This window comes from Micropterus salmoides, unplaced genomic scaffold (genome assembly GCF_014851395.1).
Source record: "Micropterus salmoides isolate LMB-PRFRI ecotype aquatic unplaced genomic scaffold, ASM1485139v1 Ms_hic_scaffold_5, whole genome shotgun sequence".
Classification (NCBI taxonomy): Eukaryota; Metazoa; Chordata; class Actinopteri; order Centrarchiformes; family Centrarchidae; genus Micropterus; species Micropterus salmoides.
In genome coordinates this window covers 25057021-25083700 of record NW_024044237.1, presented here as the reverse complement: position 1 = coordinate 25083700, position 26680 = coordinate 25057021, and the positions used below count along the sequence as shown (strand labels likewise).

General features: G+C 38.7%; 1 protein-coding gene across 3 annotated transcripts in view; it reads left to right on the top strand.

Moving 5' to 3' along the window:
* The window catches only part of enox2 (ecto-NOX disulfide-thiol exchanger 2), a 198904-nt gene that overhangs the window by 112200 nt on the left and 60024 nt on the right, over nt 1-26680 (top strand). For all 3 annotated transcript variants that reach the window (XM_038699860.1, XM_038699858.1, XM_038699859.1), the window contains one exon: nt 26375-26506. In XM_038699860.1, coding sequence (XP_038555788.1) covers nt 26375-26506 — 132 coding nt within the window. The remainder of the gene's footprint in view (nt 1-26374; nt 26507-26680) is intronic.

Below are 26680 nucleotides of genomic sequence, written 5' to 3'. Positions count from 1 at the left end.
TCAGCTTCCAGCCGGGTTAACTGATCCACACCAGATGCCTCTCACCGCCTGACACCAGTGCTCTAAAGCAATGTGCTGAACATCTCTTCTGCCTCCCCTCTGCTTCTTCATACTGCCACCTTTTTTTCCCAACACCCTCATTTCACATGGCTCTGTGAGAGGCCACTGCACGAGTAATGGTGCAGAAAAGATCAGATGACTTCTGTTTAACCCTTTTTAAACCATCCTAATTTATATGACTGCGTATGTTTGCGTCAGGTGTCTAGGTGTCAGTAGTGGTGCTGCTACTAATGATTTTTTTTTTTATGTCGGAAGATTCTCAGTCATCCAGACCATAGTTATCTAAGATGGGTTAAAATCAAGGGAAAATGTACATAGATGTGTAAATGTACGTAGTTGTTTTGCCTCTCATCTTCATCTTCAGCGTCTTCAGTTCTGCCTGAGTGGAAGAGAGTCCCAGCTATTTAACCTCTGTGGGGTCGTTATCAAGGTGATGGATACAGCTTGGTTTGTTAGTACACCTGGCTGTTGTCACGACAGTCGTTATGGTCACATGAGGCCAAGTCTGAATGACAACAACTCTGCAAATGATGGTTCTCACACTGGACAAGCTTAAGTCAAATGTTTTGGATTTTTTGTTTTAAAAATGACTGATTTTCAAAATCAAATTTTCTGTTAATCAACATCACATCAAATCCACATTATATTTCAAACACCTAAAGTACAATTACACTGGCACATGTGTATCGGTCTTAGTTGTCTCAGGCCAAATGCTAATCAGGCTTGGCCCTACAGTCCAGAGGGTTGTGGTAATGCATCTGAAGCTGTTTAATAACTAGCACATCTCCAGAAGAAGAATACATCTGTACTTAAGCAGTTTAGTTAAAATAATAACAGTTTAGCTACCATCAGCTAAAGACTTTCCATAAGCCAACAGAAAGATGGATTAATTGCACATTTAATGTAATTGTTTTGTTGTCTACATATACTGTTACTTGTGTCGTACCCTCTATAAGGCCTCACAACATAAAACATCCCAGAGAGGATACAGAAAGTGGGACTACATTTTGACAGACAGTACAAACTAGACTTTTTTATTATGTGAGCGCAAAGGCTCTAATCCACACGTGAGAGCTTCACTGTGGCTGACCATGTGCTCTGACTCCTTTTGAAGAAACACGTACAGCATGCAAGCGAAACTTTATTTATACGCCACATTGGTTGTCAAGGGAAATGCTGTGTGAATCAAAACTAGTAAAAAAAAACAAGTGTATAGACAAACTGTAGATGTTTATCTGTGTTTGTACCAAGGAGAGATTTGTGAAAGATGGATTACTTGTTTGGGACATTGGCATGGTGGCCAGTAACCTTTTCTTTAAAGCTATGATCTTATTCTTAGTTGTGTTTTTAAGGCTATAGTCAGTCTGAGGTTTATCAGCTGCTGGCTGAAGGTCTCCCTCTTAAGTCTCCCTTCTGTTATTTATTGAAAAAAGCAATTTGTAGCAGTCAAATATGATTTTCAAAGTTTAAATACTGCTTGAAAAAGTGGTGGAACATGTTTGTAGGCTCTACAAATTGCTCTGGTTCTAAACTTTGAATATATATTAGACCTAATGATTATTTCCATCATCAGTTAATTTGTTGATCATTTTCTCAATTTTGTCAATTTTATGAAAGAACCCTAGTTGATGTCTTCAAATGTCTTTTGTCAGTCTAAATCAAAAGAGACTCCACTTAAGGATCAAATATACTCAAGTATCATATAAATGTAAAAAAACACATTCGACAAGGTGGAACCAGTGAAGTTTTGGCTTTTTTGCTTAAAGATTATTTACAATATAGATTCATTTTCTGTGGCTTGATTAATCTGTGTGTGTGTGTGTGTGTGTGTGTGTGTCTCTTTCGGTTTATTTTTATTTTCTCATTTTCCATTCCTTTTGAATCCTCTACCGGATTTCATTCATAGTCACACCTTTTCTTACTCAAAGTCATTTTCTAAAGGGCACCGATCTCACTGCCCTGTGGCGACAGGTGCCAAGGTAAACTCAAAATTGCATCATACAGGTACCTTTTGTCTGCAGCTTGAGAAGCCTGATGGATCAGAAGAAAGACTCTCTAGTTCTACTAAAATTCTGCATGTCTCTCTTTCTCTGTCACTCTGAGTCTCGAAGACATGTAAGAAGGGCAAATATACGCTGTTCTGCCAATGTCTAATTAAGCCCTTCTCTAACAAAGACTTATGCTGCTCCGGTTCTGGCTTCTGCTTTCGTCTTTCTTTCATAAGTATCTCCCTCTTTCTCCCCTAGTTCTTGTCTGAGCGAAGATGCCTCATGCGTGGGTGGAAGAGCAACATGACAGTGTTTCAACTTCATAAGGTCCTCTTTACCTAATTATACTACTTTGTATACTGTGAACTCGACCTGTTATGTACATATTGGAAACAGAACTTACATGTTCTGATGGAAAATGGATGATCTAATTATCACAGCCTACAGAGATGTGTTTGGACATAAAGTAGAATAATAGAGAAGTCAATAAGGACACAGGAGCTATGGGAAATCTGGGCTGGCATTAGTTAAAGTAAGTATGACAGTTAAAAATGACACAACCCAAATGGAGCATGTTGATGAAATGGAGCATGTTGATGAAATATGTTGAATGCCTTATTTATCACAGCAGTATTTTTTTAATAGACATGCTAATTAAATTGATCGAATGAGAAATGCAGATGGTTGCTGATCTGACTAGTTTCATAGACTGTATATTGGGAACAAGTCTCTGCTTTTTGAAGTGTCAGTTCTTATATATTGCGAATGCTATTGGGCATTCTAGTATGATGATTTTTGTATCAAAACAACAGTGGCTTTGTTAACAGACTTTTGATGTTACCCTGCGGGGCTTGACATCTCCCTCAGGTGTTTGTATTGTATAAGGAGGGCTAATGGGTTTAATCTAAAGTCAGTACGCCAGATGATTAGGGTTGTTAAATTCCAAAGTTTGTTGTAATGGCATTGACCGGAACAGTGTTTGAGCCATTTGTCAAAGCCACTGGGAGGAAAGCTAAGGTTTAACAACTTTATACTCCCTCATCTATCCACCCCCGCCGTTTTACTTTGGGTCTTGTTTTGCTTTCAGACAAAAGTCTTCTCTCCTCTCTTTTGCCAAATTGAATATACTTGTTACCTGCACCATGGCTATGCCATGAGCTGGGGTAATTGGAGCCTATGATGCGGGCACGATGCAGCTGGTTTTCCCCCGTGTTGCTTATATATATATATATATATATATTCTGGAGAGCAGAAACCATTAAAGCAATTAGTCAATCAACAGAAAAGTAATTGACAATTTTCTGGTTTGCTGCTTTATTTGTTTTCTATGATAGTAATTTTAATGTCTATTGGCTTTTAACTGTTTGTTGGACAAAAGAAACAATTTGTGCTAATAAAAACAACTTGCATTATGGGAAATTGTTACTGCCATTTGTCACTATGTTCTGATATCTTATAGTCATAATTAAACAATTAATGGAGAAGTCCCTTTTACAATGGAGACCTGACCATAGTATAGTTGCAGACACACCAAAGCAACAGCAGCCAATGATTAAATGTTGACTGAAACGGTCAGTAATACTAACAGAAGCTAAGAACAGAGACAATTTAACTAAGGAGACAAATATACTTTGCAAGAGATATCAAATTCATTTTAAATTCCTTTTGTAGACTATTCCAAGTGGCTGGAGCAAAATACATGAAGGCTTTCTATCTCACCCCTGTTGACGTGTGGTATAGACAGCAGGCTTGTGATCTGAAATAATGATGACAAGATGAACTCTGTGAAATCAGTTTTCAGAGATTTGATAGAAGTTTGCCCAGAATGGCTTTTAGAGAATAAACAAGTAAACAAACATTAAAAAAAACAATACAATGAGTCAGTCAGCATATACACAGAGATGCTTGACCGCAAATGTTGAGCCCTGACGGGACATTCTGGCTCAATACACAGAGATGTGGTTGGCCTGGCTCCCACTTAAAGCCATTATATAGGGGGTCAGCAATTAACTCTTGCTTCAAATGTGCAGTGGAAATGTGTACAGCCACAGTGAACCACGCAGGAAAAAAAAATCTTTGCTGTGGTGGTGTTCCTATTTCAAGCCAGTTGAGAGACCCTCTATGTTGCTGTCACTGCAAGTATCTCTCATGACTCTAGTCAGCCATACCGCCATTAGAGAAAAGATGAACCATTGAAATAACTGCAATGACCTCCATTCTGAAAGCTTTACTAGAGAAAGCACCAGACCATGATTCATTGAATGCTCTGTGACTCTGTGGAGGTCACTGTCTGCTGGAATCTTGGATATGGTTAGACCATAATGTTATGTGTCTCCATTAAGTTTCATGACCAGTGATGCAATTCATGATGATGTGACAGAAATGTCCCTGTCTATACTCACTGCCATTGGAGACAGTAAAAAGCATCAATTCTTGCACCCTGTCTCTGTTTTCTTGCCACTCTTTAAGTAGTATTTATCATGTTGGTAAGATTTTGAATTTCATAACAGTTCCAGCCTAAATATCTATTCTACAGAGAAATGGTAAATGGTCTGTACTTGTTTAGCGCCTTTCTAGTCTTCTGACCATGGCAGATGCTAAGGAGATACTGACTGTTCACCAGAAACTTTTTGCAGAACACGCCAATGGAACAAAAGTATCTTGTTCAAGGACACTTCTGACATGCAGCCTGGAGGACAAATAATACAAAACAACTTATTCAATATTAAGACTAGGGCTGTGCGATGTGGCAAAAAAATCATATCCCGATATAGGTCATTTCATATCCCTATAACGATACATATCCCGATTAGAACCTTTTTTGTTAATTCAATGAAATATGGCATTTCCCACTGGAACTCTGGATATTTCTCTGCATTAAAGTAAGTGAGAACTTAGAAGGGAGAAATCCAACACCATGACATACACAACTCTCCTGGTACTACAGCACATCACAACAACAGCATGTCTTGGCGAACTAGAAAGTAAGCGGGATGTCCATGGGCAAGTCATTTAATGTTACCTAATTGACACACACATCATGGCTGGAACTGCTGAATAATGTTGTGTGGCTTGTCTGTTATATTTAATGCAATTTCTTCTCCACAACACCGGCAAGTGTGGAAGAAGGGACCGCGGTGAAGTTAGTTTCAAGTTGGGTATTTGTTTTTGTTTTGACATTCAATAGATGTTGAATTCCAAAGTAAAGCTAACTTCACTGCGGTGCATTGGACTGTTCCCTTAACAAAATATTACGGTAAAGTGTGGAATTTGTGACACAATGATATAAACGATAGAGTGTAATTGTAAACGATGGACGTTTTTCTACTGTCAAACGTCAGCCCTAATTAAGACACATGAGACAATATTAAGACAAATGAGGTAAAAACTGTATATCTTTGGGTTTTGGACTGTTGGTTGAACAGAAGAAGACATTTTAGATTAGATAAGAAGTTGTGATGTCCTAAATTGAATCCATTAATACGATAAGAAAAAAACAGTGTGTCCCATGTAATAGTAAAACCGGGAAAAATAAGCTCAGTCTGTGAGTCTGGTCTTAATCAAGACCAAAAAATCTGATCAGTAGCCTACTATATAAATACATAAAATTACAGAAACAATGTTAAAGTCTTCAGGGTATCTAAAAAAGATGCAGAAGCATGTCATTGATTCTTCAGTGGAGATTGGTGACTCTATAAGCGGAAATAGTGCATTCTACCTACACCCACGTCAAGAAGCTGTGAAAAGGCGAACGTAATCTTTCTCTTGCTCTGTAATCAATCTGAGAAGCCTGTCTTATAAAGAACCAAATGCGTTGTCTTTCATTTAGTTTTTAATAATGTGTCTAAGCTGAGGCCAGGTGAATAATGAAAGAGTTTTGTAGGTTTCTAGACCTCAGCTGTCAAAAACGTACTACAATATTACAGTTTTCAGGAAGTGTGAAGGCTTGCTCTTTGGACCCGCTGCCGTACCTTCAGCCCTTCTTGTCACAACATTGCCCGGGCAGTTGTTACTGTGACAGTAGACTCGCAGAAAGCTGCCTGGATGAAGAGGCGTGGCCAGATAAGAGCGCTAGCAAGTTCACAGAGCTGTTGACATTTCCTCACAGCAACTCCCCTGGTCCTAATTTGCGTCTGCTGATAAGATTCCCATGTTGTAATTGGCAGCTGCTGATAAGATGCTGTCAGCTGCTCCAGTAGTCGGCAGCATGGTGAGATGACAACAGCTCAGGAGTTGGTGGGCGGACAGGGCTAAATCCAAGGCTTGAACCTTGTTTTCCAGAAATACTGTTCCAGTCAGGGGTTGGCATACTGGACCTGGAAAATACTGCTCAAAAACCCTTTAAAATTTTCTCAACTGGTTTATTACTATGAATGATGGAGTCCCACATGAACATGCTTATTTTATTTATTTTTTGCCAACAGTGTCTGTTATTTTAAATGAGATTTCTTTCTGTGCTGTTTTTCTGTCTTTAGCACTATGAATCAAAATATGATACCACAGTGGGACAAACTGTTGGTGGGATGTTAACCTACGATGCCAGACCACTCTCATTAAAATCTGATGAAACCACACCCACATTAAATCCTTGATGTAATAACAACTGAGAATGTTTTTAACACACATTTTAACTGCAATTGTTGTAAATTTCAAATTTTATTCAAAGCAGATTTTTATGGCCACTTGGGGCAGCATAAACAAATCGATAACAGCATTGACATCAACTTTTTAAGTTAACTTGTTAGCAAACAGTTGCTTATTTACACATTGAACAGTTCCAGAGCAACTTTATCACCTATTTGGAGTCCTGTTTCTGGTTACTTGATGAATGAAAGTCTGATTCACTCTCTTTTAGCTCTGTTTTCGGTCTGTACCAACTCCTGAGGTAAATATCTGGCTTTAAAGCCCTTAATTGCTCCATTATGTTCACCATCTAGTCTCTAACGGTGTCTGTTTGGTGCTGAGCAGCTAAACAATGAACTGGAACTTACTATAAAGACCTGTTAAGCAGAAGGGAGCTGCAGATTCGGATGAGAATTCTCTGTAGGTTCATCACTACGAGTGAACCGTGTCAAATTGTTTTCACATAGTTGTTTGATTTTGTTATTATAAAAATATCCATTCTGTTGTGGCCCATACATAAAACATAAGGTATATGCTATGATAGACCCATTCTTTCATTAACTATCTATAGTGTCTTCTATCCAGTTCCTGGGGGCACTGGGCTAGTCATGTCACAAAGATTAATTTTTCTGCTGTACCCCATTTCTGTACTCAATAATATATAGCTGACTCTGCTAAATCCAGTCCAATTTCTGTTGAAATTTCAGGGTGTTTGGTCATGTTTCAGGCCATACTCATAGATTTAGCAGATGTTTTTGCTGGCAGAAGTACCCGGGAGTCTCTTAGGCTTGAGCTGGAACTGCTGATAAAGAGATTTTTGGTCCTATTGTGTCCTTAGCCTAGATCTCTGTGTAATTAATACACTTTTAAACCCCTACTTCCCTTCTAACCTAACTTCTTGTCTGTCCTCCTCCAACTGCAGACCAGGATTCCTTATTGTCTGTATCATACACAAGAGCATACAGGCATATTTTTGATTGATTCTGAGTAAGTAATCATGCTTCTGTTTTTAGTTATTGGAATAAACAAAGTTTTGCCTGGCGGACAAACGACTACGTGTTATATCTTGCTACAGTGCAGAGGGTATGTGGGCGTGTGTTTGAGTACTAACTGTGGATGATGGCGTGTGTCTCAGGACAGATAGAACCATGTGTTCCCAGGAGACTGCGTGTGCAGGCCTTTCCAGGAGCATGTTTAAAACTATACATTTAATCTTTACTATAGTTCGTTCATAGCATATCTCTCAGGAACAATTGTACAGTAGAAACTGCTTAGTGATCATGGTTATAGTAACCAACTGCTTTTATGGATCAAAAAGCTTGGTTCCCTTACAGTAATTAAGTAGTCCGCTTAGTGTTCCTTTTGGGTCTTTTCATACATGACAACATATGCAAAATAATCTTAATATTTTATAAATCTGTTTATTTTTGAAATCTGCTACCAGTTCCTCACTGAAAGCATACAGTTTATTTTCAGGCCTGTTTAAAAATGTAGAAATGCTCTGAAACCACTGCCAAGCTGTGGCTCTGTAGCCTATTTGCACTACTTACAAGACTGTATTTGTAAACCGAACAATACTGTTTTAGGCTATACCCTAATTGTAATTTGAACTACAGTAAGCTATATTTTTATACAGAGTACTGTATTACTATAGTATAGTGCATTTCAATTATACCTAGTACAGCTATTATGTTTATAACAATTATGTTGTTGTACCTTTTTGTTTTGTCTCTTGAGACCCCAGCTAATGAGAAGAGAAAACAAGAGTTGTTTAAAACTTTCACGTTCATTCTTGACCTTGGGAATAACAATTGTGGTGTTTTGGTAGAACTTCTTAAAGTTGTGCTCTAAAGATAAAGGGTACATGAGTGGCATGTGAAGTCTTTGTTGGAAAGGTTTTTTAAATCCACCCATTGAACATATCTATTTTAAGTGACTTAAGGTGATGAAGAAAGATTATGTTTCCCAATTAAAATATATAAAACCAACAGAGCTTTCAAGGTTATTCTGGAGGCTGAATTGTGGGGGGGGGACAGTGTCTGTCAGAGACTTGTAATTGTTTTACAGTTTGCTTCTCCAGCTGTTGATTAACCATGACCATCAAAGATGTTTCCTCTCCAAGCATGGCATAAAATAACAAGATATGAGCACTGTTATTCCATTTACCACAACAAAGAATGACAGTCCCACAGCTCTTTTTCTGAGGCCCTGGTCTCTTATTCTAGACAGTTTAAACTTCAAAGGAGAGGGAAAACAGATTTGAAGAAGCTCTTCAGCTTGTTTTTTCTGTTAGAGGGTGTCAAGATGTCCTTCAGGCATCAATAGTCACATTCACTTTGTGTCTCTTGTACTGAACAAGGGTTTTGCAGTGTAGTGACTACTTGTTAAACAGCAAACTCCTACAAGGCTGCAAACTGGACACAGGCTGTCGGGATAATATAGAGTCCTGAAAACACAGAAGAGCTTACACTGTAGAGCTCATATATTCTCTGATCTAACTGCAAGGTTCAAGAATTCTGTTTTTTAATTGTAAAGCACGATTTTGTGTTTCAGTATTCACCATTTTAAAGTGCATAATCTCAGAAGGCCATGTTAGTAGTAGTAGTTTGCTTGGGTTCTCCATTTTCTGTCTGTGCCATCATATTTGTCTTAACCTTCAGTCATCTGATGGTGAAGGTGGTCTTCATCTGGCCGGTATGGTATGTTCTCAGATTTCTTTAGAGAGATGATGTACTACATAAATATGTCTTCAGTTAGGATATGCTCTACTTTTCTCTTCCACATCCTCTGGGAAAACAGTGGACGACATAAGGACTGATGGACGCTGAGGTGGAAATTAATCAGGACCTCAAAACTTCACACTTGGCCACTCTTGAGATTTGTCTGTTAATCATCTGGGAAAAGGGGTTTTGGTTTGTCTATGACACTTCCTTACTCCTTTAGACAGCCTTATAGCCCTAAAAGCTGGGGATTTGGCTTCAAGCTGCTGTTCCATAACAGTAAACAAAAAGTCTTGCTTATTGCTCGTCAGTGTATTGAAGACAAATCAAGACTTTGGTTGGGGAAGAAGATAAATGAGAAGGTAAATTACCTTACACAAACACAAAATACAACACAAATAATAAGCTATTAACATACTTGGACTTCTTTTGTTTTGAGAGCTGTTACACAATTATTAAAAGGAAATTGAAGGGCAGTGAAAGGCAAACACAAGAAAAGAAGAGAAAGTGAGTGAAATAAGGGTCTCACCAAGTTGTGATGCAGCTTATTGTGTTGATTACAGCAATTTTTCAGGTTTGATTTTCAAATTAATCATTTTGTATTTTAAACCTTTTTTCTTTTCTTTTTTTTAAAATTAAACCAGTTTAGGTAATGGAGGTTAAAATGGATAAAAGCTGTACTAAGAAGTACAGTTTAGTTCAAATCCGAACACTGAGACAGAGGTATCAAACTTCACATCAGTGGGCTAAACAATAAATCTAAGAATACCAATGTCATGTCCCTTCTGTAAGTTGTTTTGGAGAGCACTAACCTCTGCAGCACAGAGCACAGAAGGATTTTTGGAAGATGGGTTGTGTGCTTGACATAACATGTGGGATCAATTATATTGCACAGCTGTTCAGTTTTCCATCTGATGTAACTGGCTTTGTACAATAGACTATAGTACAGTCTGGATGCGATGCATTGTTTTCGCCCTGAATCTGGAGGCTTTCTTTTTAGTCTGCTCTTCCAAGTCGCAATCTGAACCAACCTCAGTTGGCAAGCAAAGCTTTCTGAATTTTCATTGATCCCTCTGCCATAGGGTTTGATCATTAGAGTCAGTTTCAGATATATTATGGGGGGACTGCGTCAACTGAAAAAACACCAAGACGACGTGGTGGTGGTGGTGGTAGTAGTAGTAGTAGTAGTAGTCGTCGTAGTCTCTTGTAGTTATTAGATAGGGAAACTATAAATAAATATATTGACAGAGAGATGTACTATATATATATATATATGCTTACTGCCGTCGTATGATCTCAGGCCGACATCGGTGAGACTTGTTTGTGGCTATTTGACGGTTGATTGTGATTTACTGGTTTGCAAACAACAGTGGAAAAGAGAGCAGTCGTAAAAAAACAGCCGACACACTCGATTTAAATCCATTAGCCTCTACTCGCCCATTCAGAAATTCACTGCAAGGCAAGACCCACCCCAAAGTACCGGTACTTTAGGGTCCTAGTTGCAGGGTATAGTTCCTTTGGTCCAAGTCTGAGATTTAAAAAAATAAATAAAAAATTTAATTGGGAGGCAGTCCAGCATAAAAACATTAACTTGAAAGTGCAGAGACAATATTTCACACATTATATACCAACATACCATTTGTGCATTTATTTAAAGGGTGTGTCTATTGACACGCTGAGAGAGCATGATATGCATCAGGGAAACCTGTCATTCCTCAGGAAAACTCTGCAGGTTAAATATCAGTCAAATAGGCTGTAGAATTCAATCAAGACAGAGGGAGACTTGATTTGCACAAGTAGCATAAATGTCTGTTCCCCATTAAGTGGACCATGAGCTGCTCTTGTGAAATGAGTCTGAATCTACTGAGATAGTGGGAGAGAAACACTGACTGGAATCCTTTATAGCTGCCTGTTTTTTTTTTTTCATGTCTGCCAATATTTAACCTAGAAACTGAAATGAACTCATTAATGGGTCCATCCAGTCTCCATTGGTCTGTCTGCGAACCACTGAATCTGTCTGAAAGTGGCAAGACGCTGTGTTATTGAAGGTTTTCTCTGTGTTATGAATTAAGTCTCTGTTGAATTATTCTGTTTTTGTTGGGCAACCTTCTTCTTACCTTATGCATTTCACTTACCTTTGATGTTAACTTTAGATGTACCTCTACTTGTTGCATCTCTGATAAACTCCTGTTTAGCCTGTTGGGTATTTTGCTATGGCTAAGAATAGTTTGATTTGATTGGTGCATGAGAGCTGAAAGTCATGCAAATTGCTTATATTCCGACATAATGCATTATGGATGAGAGAGAGTTAAATTAATATAGCATGTATATGAACCTAACTGTCGTATTTCATTAACCTCCATGTTTATCTAAATTCACTACCATGACATCCCTGGTTTAGAATTAAGGTTTGAAAGCACAATAGATTAGCTCATATGAAAGTTTAGCACCCCTGTGGAGCATATGTTTTTCTCCCTGCTGTCATACTGCTGTGGAAAAATGTGCTGCAGGAATTTTTACCAATTATTTCTTATGAAGGACTCAATTCCATTCCCGTTCTAATTAGACATGGTAAAAGTTGTAATCATTTTTAAATTGGTTACATCAAAGCAGAATTTGTCTACAGCAAATATGTTTAAAATGAATGTCTGACTGTATGTTTTATATATATATATATATATATATATATATATATATATTAGTATCTATTGAAAATGATCATGAATTTGGTTCACTTTCTGTCCAACGAAGGTTGAGGTCCCGGACAACCATGATGATCTGTACTTTGTCTGATTTCAGTGGGAAAACGGAACAAAACAAGAGAAAATATAAAAGAAATGGCTATAACTGATTTGAGTTCCAGCATCTCTGATGTGACCAGTGGCACCATTTAGGAGTAGGTGATCTGTGACTGCCCTCGTGGGTGTACGTTGCATTGCTCCCGGTCAACCATGATGATCTCCACCAAAACTGTTTAGCTTTTAAGCCACTGGACCCCAAACACAACAAAAATAGACACAGTCCAGGCCATACTGTTCAACAGGAACAGCATCAGGTTCCCCAACAACACCTTATAAAAATAGTAAACATCTGTCTTTCTGGACCTTTTTCGATTAGAGGCCACTCAACAGTCCTGCTTACACAGTCACGTCAAACTTCTATTGCCATTAGCAGATTTTTGCATAAAACTAATAAAGCTTTAAATCCAAAACTTGAACATTACACTTCATTTACTTTATATTTGTTTAAAGTAATTGAATGTGATATATTGCAAATGCACTGTAAACAGAACAAAGAAAATGAAGACGCAAGTCCAGAGCATAAAGAGGAGGTAAAGCTAGTGCAACGTGTACAGTTTTAAAAATAAACACTCACTTTACTATAATAGAAAAATGTGCGAATATAGAAATGCCCCGATCGATCAGCTTGTGACCGGAATGCGCTGATTTCCAGATTTAATCGACCATGACTGGTGACCAGTGCCGATCAGTGTCACATATCCAATTCTGTGCTGGTCATGTGCACAGCCGCACAGACACACATGCTAAAACATGTGGTCAGCATGGCTGAAGAAGACACACCATTTATAATACCGACCAAAATAAGCTGTTTACCCACACAGACTTAACTTGGGCTGCCACCGAGGTATGTTAACGGTCGCATAGTAGGCTATATTTGGTGTCCCATTTTAGCATTTTGCAGACAAACACAAACAGAGAGATGCTATCTGGTATTACGTTAGAAGATGTGGACACAGGGGATTTTTTAACAATCATGGACCAGGTGTAGCAATAATGAGCACACCTGTAGGTGCCGATGTCATTCAGTACCATGGTGGTCTTGATCATTTTGCTAGGCTCTGTCATTAACAACAAGCCTCCTCCACATGCAGCTCATGTGAAAATGGTATTTGTGGGGGAACTTTATTAAACTGCTAATGAATAAATTCAACAGATAAGACTGATACAGGGAGAGAGAAACAGAAAAATACAGGTGTAGGTTTGTATGTCTGAAGAGAAAGGCAAGGTGAGCAGATTAATGCACTTTATGAGTAAACACTAAAATAAGGTAGAGAATTAAGTAGAATTAAAATGGTGAGATAAGATATAACCTACTAGAAATAGTGTAATGTATTCTTTAAAAAATTCTCAGATAAAATATACAAATTTATCGCTACCACAGACACACTGTCATTCTGTGGGAAACACTGAGACATGTTATATTGCAGTTTATTTTCCTTTGGATTTATTTGGACAAAAAAAGCTCTGTCCAGCAGCCTAACCTCAGGCACTTTTTATTTTTGGAGAAAATGTCAGTTATTTAAAAGTCAGTGTTTTATTATTAACCACATACAATATTCTTTGCTTATGCTGGTAAAAGTGTAAAAGTTACAAAAATGTTTGTGTGCGCTGTCAATTGTAGTTCTTAGAAAGAAAATTGGAAACAGCAGGTCAGACCTTTGAAAAATTGTACATCTCTTGCTTTCTTTAAAAATTCTACGGAAGATAGGTAATATAACAACAGAAGTGTTAACGTGTATCCTTCAAAATTAAACTCCTATCATTAAAAATAAAAGTTCCTTCTAAATTGCAAGGGTTTTCTGCTTTCCTTTTGTCTTATATTGATAGTAAACTGAATATATTTGAGGTTTTGGACTGTTGGTTGGACAACACACATTAGGCTTAAGGAGATAGTAACAGTTACGTTTCTCTATTTCTTGACATTGTAAACAGAATTGATTCATTAACCACATGGTACCTGCCACCTATTTCCAGGAAAAACGCCTAAAATAACATACCCAAAATAAATCAGCAATATCTCCTCAACCATTAGGCCTAGATGCATAATTCTCATTTGAAAGTTCAGAAGCTAAGGAATATAAATCCATTGTACATTAACATTTTTCTTTTAACATTACAGATTACATGGAGATGCAATACAGAAAATATGACATTTTCATTCTCGCCTGGTTAAAAAAAGCTATATTTTAATGCAATAAACCATCAAAACCATCATAAGATAGATTATAATGTACCTGAATATCTTCTAATACACCTGGAATACAACTGTAACTGTAAATTTGATGAAAAGAAACTGATATACAACAGTTATTGCACAATCATTCAAAAATATATATATTTTTTATTGGAAGTTATCTACAAAACATTATTTCTCTCCATACAACCACGTTCTAAATTACATTAAGCTTCCAAAACATTGAAATATTGATAAAAACAGTCAATATTCCTATGACCAAAAGCACTCCCATGCTTTATAGGCCACAAGTTGAGAACAGAACAAGTAAGTCTTTCTCTTCCTATTGAAGAGACGAATTGCCAAAAATGGCGTCAAAACCCTGTGACATCCCGTCGCACATGACGTATTGCTTAGATTATAAACTCGCAGTGAATCTAAAACAAGTATTTGGCCATCAGTAACGCTGTGTTGGTGTTTTGCAGGTGAGCCTCGTAGGTGGGCTAATTAAACAGTGACGATCCAAGTCAGACACACCGAGTCAAGAAACTTTTTTGTGCGGCTATGCAGCTACGAGAATTACGATGTTTCTGCGGTTGCGCTACGTCAATAAACCACGGTTATGCTGCGCAGTAGACACTGGTGCCAACAGGAAGTAGCCATGTAGTAGTACTTTATTGGTCTGAAACTGGCTTCACTGCTCTCCATTCAAACCAGTGGGGTGGCTTCGTCCAGTAATATACTGTCAAAGGACGAGAGAAAGGAAACTTATCAGCTCAGCCGACCTCACCAAGATGGCGGCCCGCCAGACGGTCTCTGTCGACACAAACGACAGCTGTTTTTGGACGGAAAACAGCTAGAACAGCGAAAATCGATTACGGTACCAAGAGGTTAAAGAAAATAATTGGCAGATCATAATCTGCCAATTAAATAATTTAGCACCCGTACATATGCACAGTATCATGTTTGCTCCTGCTACTTGTACTGTTGTTCTGTCAAGATAAACGCTGATGAGGTTCATTGTGTTGAAGCCAATTTCAGATTCGTCTGTTATCTAATGAAAGTAATAGGATGCTTTATTGATCCCTGGTTGATTATACAGTGAATAAATAGTTCATCTGGTTGAAGCAGTTTGTTTTTATGCACTTAGCTGTGTGTATTGCATAAATTAGTGGCTCAGGTCCTTCAGGATTCAAAGCCAGGTTTCATCTCTTCCTTGGCATAACTCACTTTAAATTATCAAATTACCATTACCTCTCTCCTCTTTAGACTGTTGTACTGGTAATAAAGTCAGTTCCTTCACATCTCTAACGCAGTGTGGATTAGATCGCATACTCACAATTCTGTTTACTGATGTGACAGCTTGGCCATCGTAAGAAATATTTATAGTGGCTACCGCTGTCGCTCATCTAACCCATCCCGTACAGTGGAATAGAATCAATTCTATTCAAATGGGCTCTGTTGGCTAGGGAAGCAGACATTAACTTTGTACATAAACAGAAGAATTGTAATGTCTCTGTGCATCATTTACACAATAAAATGAGCAGCAATTTCTCCTGCTCAGTAATGAGATCTGCTGGACTTGTTTTTTTTTTTGTTTGTTTGTTTTTTACGGGTACTGTGTAAATATAGGTAGTTGGAATGAAATGCACATCACAAACATTGCTTATGGTGTGGAAGCATATTTTGCGGCAAGCTTCATACAGTTTTATGTATTGCTTCACGGACTTCATTGTGCATGCTCGGATTAATAGGCCAGCAAATTACAATAGTTTCATATTCTGTAATGCTTCAGTAATACATAGTGCATGTTGAAATTAATAAGCCAACAAATCAAAAAGAGATGCAAATAGACATATTCCCATCCTTAATGATTGTCTCACAGATTTCCCAGCTGTGGTGCATTTTTCTTCCAGGTGTGACAAAAACACAGGACAGTTATCAGCTTTCCTGTAATTTGGCAAATCTTCACTGCTGTCAGTGTGGACAGAAGGATGTCAGCAGCCATCTCAGTAAATTTGTTCATTAAAGTAACTTCCTTTCTCCTAGAGCTCATCATGCTGACAAATTAGTAGCAGCTGTTTAGTTGCATCGTTAAAATCAATGCTACAATCAGTGTGCTCCTGCATCCTGTCAGTCAGGTAGTACCTGCTGTAGTTTACCTGCTTGTTGATGTCAGTTGTGTCTTCATTAAGGATGCTCTCAGTATTGTTGATTACATTGGAGAGCTTTTGTGTTTAACCCAAGGGGTAAAAGGACAACCAGAAATCACCTTTTTGTCTCACCTGGTAAACTCACGAAAGGTCTCAGGAATCATGAAAAAACAACAACCATTGTTCACTATTTTGCATCCATTTTGGGAAATCCAAAAGCACCATTTCATGGGAAATGTCATGCTAGCACTGACTCTGCCCTACCTGTCAACATACCGAATACCTGTTGTTGATAAAGGTTCAGTATGTGCTCCAGACAAGATTTCAAGCTTTGTTTACAAGCTTATTTCTTATTTTTATTTTCACTTTTTGTGTGCTTCATGCCTGTGTCATAAAGGAAAGATGTAACGTCTCTGCTCTGATCGGGGCTGGTAACCATCCAAGCAGCAGAAAGGATAGTTGGCAAAGCAGTCTCACCACAAGGTCCATTTTGTGGCTGTTCTGGAACTTATAGTCGTATCGTATGATCTTCCTCAGCAGATGAAGTTTGCTCAGTGAAACCCACATGATATTGTAGATGTTAAAATTTTCGGAGCATTTTAAGTTTTTCTCAAAAGCTTTTCCGAGCTATAGTGGCCAAGCATTTCTTACTTATAAATTTAAATCTCAAAAGGTTTCGATATTTTTGTTTGCACAGTTCATTGACGATTGTCTAAAATCCTATGCACATTCATTATAAAACGTACATCAACATAATCTTCCCCACTATGTGTAGAACCAGTGAGGAGTCTGATAAATTGGATACATATATTGTTTTCCATTAATGTGATTGGTTCTGTCTCAGAGAGAAAACATCGCATGGTTCATATTTGAGAAGAAGCACAGCCCAAAGGGTGTTTAGGTGATGAGCATGGTCTGCTGTGGCTCCAGAGCAGTAAAGCAAAATTTGAAGTTATTTTGCAGTCTTTCAAGTCAAACTTGGTCAAATCGGAATTCAATGTGTTTCTTCTTGCAGGTGAACACTTAAATCCATTAATGTCACCTTCACATAACATTTTAGTCATTCAGGTCAATCGGAAATGTCAGAATCTAGTGGCAGTATGTCTGGGAGCCACAAGTCAAATCAACATGAGTGGTGGCTTGAAGTATTGTCAGTTTGATTATTGCATTCCCAGCCACCTAATCATTTGCATCACTTGACCACCATCTCCAGTAACTGAGACATTCCAATGTTAGCATTTCAGGCAGGTAGTCTTTATTTATTATTATCAGTTATTATTTCTTCACCAAACACCATTCTTATAGGCTTGCCCTTTTTGTTGCATTATGGATTCCACAGACAACCTCCCATCATATTCATGTGAATACTTTGATAGTATTGATGTGGTGAGGTTGCAGCTCTGCTTGAGATATCTTCTTTTTCTCTCTTTCATGTGCTTTTCCTCTTTCTCCCCCCAAAGATATCGGCGTAATCTGTTCTTGTCTGTCACCTCTCTCAGCCCGATAAGAAGAGTCATGCTCCTGTCCAGGAAAGGATGTTCCTCCTTGACAACATTGACACAAACACAAGTGCCTCTGCTCCATTTGTACAAAAATAGCTTCTTATAAGGTAATAGACGTTGAGGTTGTTTACCATAACTACTCTGCCCAGGGTCTTCAGAAAGACTTCTTCCTTAGTAGTATAAATGCTGATGTCCACTGTGCATCTGTTTCTTTTTCTGTCATTTCCTGTAAAAGACTTACAAATCATTGATTAAAAAAACATTTGTTGTATCAGGGGGGTTGTGGCATCGCAGCTCTTTATTTGCACTAGTGTTACATCAGACGTTGCTTCATAGCTGAGTCTAATCATGCAATATTTTTAAAAAGGGGGCTTCTTCAGCATTCGGCCTTTTCAATCCAAGGGTTGGAACTTGTAATTAGGAATTTAGCTGTACTTGCTAAGAAAAGATTGACAAGTCATGACAGAGCAGCTTTAATTTGTTGGTTTATGCCAGCAGCATTATTAAACTCATCTTAATGTAGATGCTTTGTTGGGATGAATGCATATAAGGTTGATTTTATCATGTTTAATACACTGAAAAAAAATTATAAACACAACACTTTTGTTTTTGCCCCCATTCATCATGAGCGGAACTCAAAGATGTAAGAGTTTCTCTATGTATACAAAACGCCTATTTCTCTCAAATATTGTTCACAAATCTGTCAAAATCTGTGTTAGTGAGCACTTCTCCTGTGCCAAGATAATCCATCCACCTCACAAGTGTGGCATATCACCCATGTACCTGTGAGGTAGGGGTGGGAGAAATAATCGATTCCTAGATGCATCGCGATGCAATGTCGCCAGAACGCAAAAGGCCAGCAGTGCCCGGACCGTCTGTGGATCGCGCACAACAGAGAGACCAGTGTTCCCCTGTATTCGCCACCACTGCAGAATGAATAACCACCCCACAAAAATGTCACACAATCATTAATATCCGTGCGCAAGTTATAATTTTAACTCGCACACTGCGAGCATGGTGACGCTCGGCAGCTCCCTGCGTACTGTGTGTGTGTGTGTGTGTGTGTGTGTGAGGATGAGCGAGTGAGAGAGAGCAAGCGGCAGAATGTGACGGTGAAAGTTAGCGGAGGAAAAATATTAGCACTAAGTTTCAGTCTGGTTGTAAATGTGCAGCGTAGGTCACTTTGTCCGTTAATAAAAGTCTGTAGTTTCCCCTACGGCTGGAAAAGTGAAGGCTGTTAGCGCTATCTAACATCTCCTCTGCTCTCTGTACCCCACACCACACACCACACTTTTAGGGACAGAGCCGTCACCGCCTCCACCCTCTTGAACTCATCCCCCCAGAGATCCGAAATGCTCCCTGTCTGGACACTTTCAAAGATCTACTAAAAACCCAGCTCTTTACCCAGGCATTCAGTCCTGAATGACTTTATGTTGTTCTGTAACTATGTGTAAAGCGTCCTTGGGTCCTGTGAAAGGCGCTAAAATATTTATTTATTTATGTAACGTTCGCTAAATTAGTAACAAAGTAATATTAATTATCAGCTGTATGTCATTCCTAACTAAACTACCAGTCAAGGGCTGAACACATCAGGCACAAGCTTAGACTAAACTGGTGTACAGCTCTGTCCTGTATACATACTGTACTGAACATCCTGATAATTATTTTTCACTTTTCAGGAGTCTGACAACTGGTTGTTAAAGAAATGAGGGACCATGGAGCTGAGGTTAATAAAGTAAATTATTTTAATTTAATATGCGCAAATTAAATGCTTAGTAATTATCCAGGGATCCTCTATAGAAAAAATGATGCATCGATAATCGTTTTATAATCGAATCGCAGCCCTCTGAATCGTAATCCAATCGTGAGGTGCCCAGAGATTCCCACCCCTACTGTGAGGTGGATTGATTATCTCGACAAAGGAGAAGTGGTTACTAACACAGATTTTGACAGATTTGTTAACAATATTTGAGAGAGATAGAAATTTTGTGTACATAGAGAAAGTCTTATCTTTGAGTTCAGCTCATGATGAATGGGGTAAAAAACAAAAGTGTTGCATTTATAAGTTTGTACACGCACACACACACACACACACACACACACACACAGGTGGTTAACTGTTTGTCTGATGGCAGACATTAAACTGTGAATGAAAATTCATTTCTTTCACAACAAAAATAAGCTGCCCTCTAATTATACACATTATATCCTACAAGCTCTTTCTGTAAGAAATGTGAGAGAAAATTGTTTCAAATCTGAGTGGAAAAATTGTGATTCGCATCGATATTTTTGCAGCCTTAGTGTGTATCTCCCAGTAACAACCAACACAGTACATGATGAGGTGTGACATGTGAGCAGCATCCATCTCCTCCTTAGCAGGGGTTGCATTTTTAAAGATTTCTCTGTCAATATCCATGAACTCCACTCTCATTCATGAATTTATTTATCAGAATATATCAAGATTGAAAGAGAAATGACACAGTGAGGGTTTTTTTTTTCTCCCATGAGGCCAGGCTGTCTTCAGGCCTCTTCTGTCATCTTTACATCTTCACTTTGTTGTCTTCTTTTCTGGTACTAAATGAGACACGGTGTAGTATAACACTCAGGGCCTTCTTCACTGTGCCACCACTAATCACCAGACCCCTACCAGTTTTATCATAATTAACAGATCAAAGAAGCGAAGAGAAGGGCACTCATACATTATTAAGCATGGTGTGTGTGTGTGTGTGTGTGTACTTGTGTATGTTAGGCACGTAAGTGATTGAAAAATATTAAAGTGCCTTTTATGAACACATTTCTCTATTTTGAGCAGGCTTTGATAATCCATCAGAGATAAAGTTGTACAAATTGTCCTCTAAACAAGGTTTTCTACTGATTCATACATCTTATCATCGTGTACTTGGGTTCTTCTCACATTGTGATGGGACTTTTATTTGCAGGTGACCCTGCAGGGTGCTCTTTTGACCTACCTCTCTACTCAGAAACACACAAATACACACACAGACAAACCTACAGACCTGCATTCAGGAGAAGATTGAGGTCAAAGAGGCATCCGCTCTCAGAAACAATTGTGCACCAAAGGCATTTTTTCTATGTGCTTCCCATGCAAGTGTGGACTCTTCACACATCCTTCAAGATGGAAAATAGGAGACATCTCCTCCAATATTGTGTCTCCAAAGAATCAGAAAGTCGCCAGCAACACTTATTTGGATTTTTTCCTTTGGTTGGAGGACATGTATTGAAACTTAATTATGCTCATCTGTCTGCTCACTGATGGCATTATATTATACACTAATTGTTGGTTTTTACAGTTTCTATTTTGTGGTAATGACTATCATCAGGTGTCTGTCTGTGCTTTGTTCGTGGCTACAATGTTCGAAGTTCAATTTGAGATGGCTTCCATTGTCTACTTCACCCTTCTTTCTGTCATTTTGTCTCATCAGCATCACATTTGTCTATTAAAGTGACCTTTTCTTTCTCTTTATGTCTCCCTCATCTTTTTAGCTGCCTCTAAAATTTGCTCTCTAGGGACCGTAATAAACCTGTAGTTAGCGATTAAAACCATGTGCATTTTATACTAAATGGCCCCTAGGTCTCTGCCTGCTGTTGGGGCTTATAGCCAATGGGCCTTAAAATTACCTAATTTTCTATCTGCCTCCTGGGGGACCTTTTTAGGGAAGCTAAAAGCTGGCCACTGTCTGCAGAGAGTATCAGGAAATCCCTGGGCTGGGGTGGACCTCAGCTGAATCAAAATCACTATGGCTTTAATTGTCATGGGCGATATCCATGCAGAAATGCATCATGGTGATACTATCTTCTGGATATACTTCTCATCAACAGGATTTTAATTAGTATTTGTTACTTTCTATCATCATTTTTAAGGATTGTTGGCCTATTTATTGTCTACGCATTATTTTCTTGACTAATGGATTGATTAGTCAATTATAAATGATGTCCATCACAAAACCCAGTTGACCTATTCAAATTGCTTCGTTTGTCCAAGCAAGAATATAAAAAGAAGAAAATCACATTTCAGAAGATGGAACTATTGCGTTTTGCTTAAAAAATTACAAACTACTGATCGATTATCAGAATTATACCTGGGTTTCTGTCAAACTTCTAATCTGTTAATCAACTTATGATTTCAGCCCTGTATTAGAACCAGTGTTTAACCAGCTTTATACTCAAAAATCACACTTTAAATAAATGTATGACCTCAGTGTTACATTTCTGATAATGATATGTTGTGTGTATGCATGTAGATTTTATTTTTTTTTTGCTATTCCTCCCTCAGCTCTATATACTGTAAAAATAACATCATATGAACACAACTCAATAAATAAACGTACATATAGCTTTGCTTATTGAGTTGAAATATCATATGATATTTTTAAGTTAGTAAGTCTGTTGATTTGGTATTTATAACCCACCCAACACATTTGGACACTAATGGTGACACCCAGTGAGAAGAGATAAATGTAACCTATAACTCTACTTAAGTCTATCCAGCTTAACAAGATTTATGTATATTAAGCGCAGGTCTACAGAGTTCTACATTTGGATCTGTGTCATTAGGTCTTAGCTACACATGATTAAATTGTTTAGTTTATATAATTAGATGAGGCATTTCCATGAGCTCTAAGGTAAACTGAACAAACAGCTGAAAATAATTTGGCTTATTTTTTCATTTTTTATTTTCTCTGATCACATAATTTGTCCTCTGAATAAACAAATAAGTGCTGGGATTCAATTGGGTACATTTATTCCATGCAGACAATTGGCTTTAAAACAGCAAAGTGCTCAAATCCATGTTTTCACTTTAACATATTTACCAACATTGATTCCTTCATTGGTAGTCTTGTCCCTGGCTCCTATTCCTCCTTTCTGACAAGGTTAAATTATGTGTTGTGTGTCTCTGTGCCTGGGTGTGTGCTTGCACATGCGTGCATCCGTGTAGATTTTTTTTTTTAGCATCTGTTTGCTATTCCTCCCTCAGCTCTATATATTGATGTAATGTTGTTGATGGTTCCTTTTTAAAAGGAGCCAAGGCTGACTCCTGCCCTCAAGGTCACTTTGCTGTACAGAAATCAAAAGCCCTCAGTGGTTGGCGGACAGAGCTGCAAGTCTAATTGATTCATCAAGAAAAGTGTGTGTGTGTTGGGGGGATGAAAGGCAGTTGAGTTCATGAGTTTAATACGATGAATGAGGGTAACACAGGGTTTGGATACATTAAATAAATGGGAGCAGAAAGGCAGACAGATAAACTGAAGGATGTGTGATGTGTGATTTGTCAGTGGTGTCAGAAGGGTACTGTAGAGGAGTTGACTTGACCCAGCACTTACAGTACACTTTAATGTCTATGGCCCACCCAGTTATATGAACAAGGCTTTGAATGTGAACCTCACGATCAATAAGAACTCTGTCTCTGTGAGAGACAGAAATTAATTTTGCTCAAATGTCTTTGGAAGTCCAATGACCTCCAATGCTTAAAAGGCAATGTCATATTGTGTTTTCTGTCACAATTCAGTAGATTAGATGGAAGGATAAATGGATAGATGGATTTGAAAATTTGTCAGAGAGAGAGAATTTTATTATAATTAGTAGTAGTAATATATGGATAAAATGTCATTGTAATGTGTATATAATATCATGCTGTAGGTAATATGTACATTTTGTCACTAAAGCAATATATATATATCACGATATAGCACATTTTCTGGCAATTTGATTGAGAAACAATTGTATAATTAAAATAACGAGATGGGAATTAGTGCTGTGTGATATTGACAAACTCAGATATTGCGATTAATGCTTTTAGTTATCTATCTAGCTAAAAATGCCAAATGTATGCTGTTTCAAGCAATTGATTGGGCAAATCAGAATTTGGCGACGTCATGTTGGACTCAAATTGCAATGGATTTTTAAATGAATCCATCAGACATGAAACCAGTTTATTAAAAAAAAAACAAATCAGTTACTCAATAGTGACCCTGATTGAGATCATTTAAAACAAATGCCTTAATATCAATGTATAAGGATATAATTTGTGCTTTAGGGAACACTTTAAAATATAATTTGTCACAAGTAAAATGATTCATTGTTTACACTGTTGGTCTGAGGACATCACCTGTCAATCCCTGAGTGTGTGCCTCCATCTGCACCACAGTGACGGCAGTTAATGTACTGTAAACTGAAATAAAACCGCTATAAAATGGCTCACCACCACTCCTCTCCATTTTAAGTCCTCGAAAGTGTCCCCAGTTAATAAGGTTGTGTTAGTTAACAAGCCTGAGAAGTCCTCGTCAGCAGCATTATCACAGCGCCACACAGGCCTGGTTTTATCAGGCCTCTCTATGGCAGTGACAGCAGACAACTCTGAAATTAGTAGCTCAGAGAGGGAGGCAAAGAGGGCAAATAACATTATTACACATCGCCAGCTGTGTCTGAACACCAGGAATACCAATATAGAGGCTGTTGTTAGGACAGACACACACATTTATACACACAGAGCAGAGTGTTACCTCCACAGCGGGCTCTGCCACAGACCTTCTGAGGTGTGAAGTGCGCGCAGGGTGCAGCGCTTCTCATTATTAACAGTAGTGTTGGCTTTGGCATCAGGAGAGAAGAGGGCAGCTTGGCTCAGCCAGCAGTCACACCAATTTACAGGTCTGTCAGAGAGAAAGAGGTCGACCAGAGCAGAGAATTAAACAGCATTTAGAGCTGTGAAATAGACTGCAAACAGGGAGAGTGAGCTGCTGGTGGATGTATGACGAGTTCATGTTGACTTTAATTCAGGGTTTTTATTATGGGGATCTTAAAGAGGTGGTATTATGCTCATTTTCAGGTTCAAAATCTTAATTAGGGGTTGTACCAGAACAGGTTTACATGGTTTAATTTTCAAAAAACACCATAATTTTCACATACTGCACATTGCTGCAGCTCCTCTTTTCACCCAATGTGTTGTACGCTCCACTCTTGAGCTACAGAGTGATGCATCTTACTTGTACAAAATCTTTGTTGGGAGTTGTACATGCGCAGTTCCCAGGTAAGGACTACTAGCCAATCAGAAGCAGATCCAAATCAAAGCCGCTTCAGACTGAGACCGTAACCTAGCAGATGGTATAAATTATTACCAGTCCACAACCACACATCATCATTGTTCCACATCTAAGCATCAGGACTAAACGTTGAACTGTTGCCGGTGTTCTGACAATCTATGCTGCCTTGCCAAAAAATGCTACCGAAATCGATAGACTCAACTCTACTCGGCCCTGCTCCGTTTTCCATTGCAGATAGTAGCCAGAGATGGTACGTAGCTTGTCGTCATAGTGACGCCACACACAACTGCCGTGACGTAATGTTCAATGCGACACACACACCAGCGATCCACACAGCTTTCTCTTTATTAAATTAAAACGTTTCAACATTACTGAGAATGTAAAGACAGATAAGCGGTATGAAAACCTTCCAGCTGTGTTTTCCTCTGCCGTTGTTGCTGCAGCGGTCTGTGTGACGGCGGGAGCAGAGGGCTCTGTGAGCAGGCGGCCGGCCGGCCTCACACGCTCCTCCCGCGGGTTGGCGCAGGCTTCCCCCGGAAGGAATTGAAGGGCTGGACTACAAACGAGCTGTTTTCAAGCGGTTCAGAGCAGTGCTTTCTGTGGGAGATGGGAACTCCCTTTGGGCTGGACTTTGGGCTTTTTCACTTTGCAAACCTGTTACATGCACAAAAAAGATATATATAAACCACGTTTCTGAACTTGTGAGTTTGAGATGTGTGTGTGTGTGTGTGTGTGTGTGTGTGTTTGTTGCACAAAGTTGGAGATTTCTTTCAAGTTTTAGCAGCAGAGCGCCTGGCAAATGCCTGATAGCATCAGGATTTGTGGTTAGTGCCATGATAATCTTGTTTTACGCTGTATTATTTTCTTACTCTGGCTGGCAAATAAATGCTCTGATCTTTCACTGGAGTACTCATTGGTGTACATTTTGTCTAGAGATATGAGTCCATTCCATTTTTTAAAAATCAGCTTGTGCCGAAAAAGCAACATTTTGTTTTTCAGTTTGCTGGTACAGGTCACTGAGATGGCAAGTGTCAAGAGGCCGTGCTTTTCAACCTCAGCGCAGAAATTGAACAAACTTCAACATCAGGATGAATGGCTCTAAATGTCAGTGTTGTTGAAATCACTATGGTGTCGGACAGAACAAAGAATTATTTTTTTAGAAGGGATGAGGCTGGAGATGCCAAGACAGCACCACACTGTTGAAAACAATCTTCTACCTCAGTCTTTGCCGCAACATGATGATTTAGAGGTCACAGGAAATGATGCTGACTCTCTGTCCCTTTTGTTTTTCTGCAGAAGGAATCTGTAACATGACAATGGACTCGAATTCGATGACAATGCCCATGTCGGACCCCAACGCCTGGGCGACAGCCATGAACAACCTGGGGATGCCTCCCATTGGGATCACTGGACAGCAACTCATGCCAGGTACTGCACTGACTAAACTTCACCTCCCCAACCAGAACCACAGACTCTTTCGTGTTGAAAAGTTATTTCAATATTAAACTGGCAAAGATAGGTATAAAGGCATCTGTATTCTGTTTCCATCCAGATGTTGGAGATGTTTGAATTTTTTCACATTAGAAAGACCTTTTTGCTGAA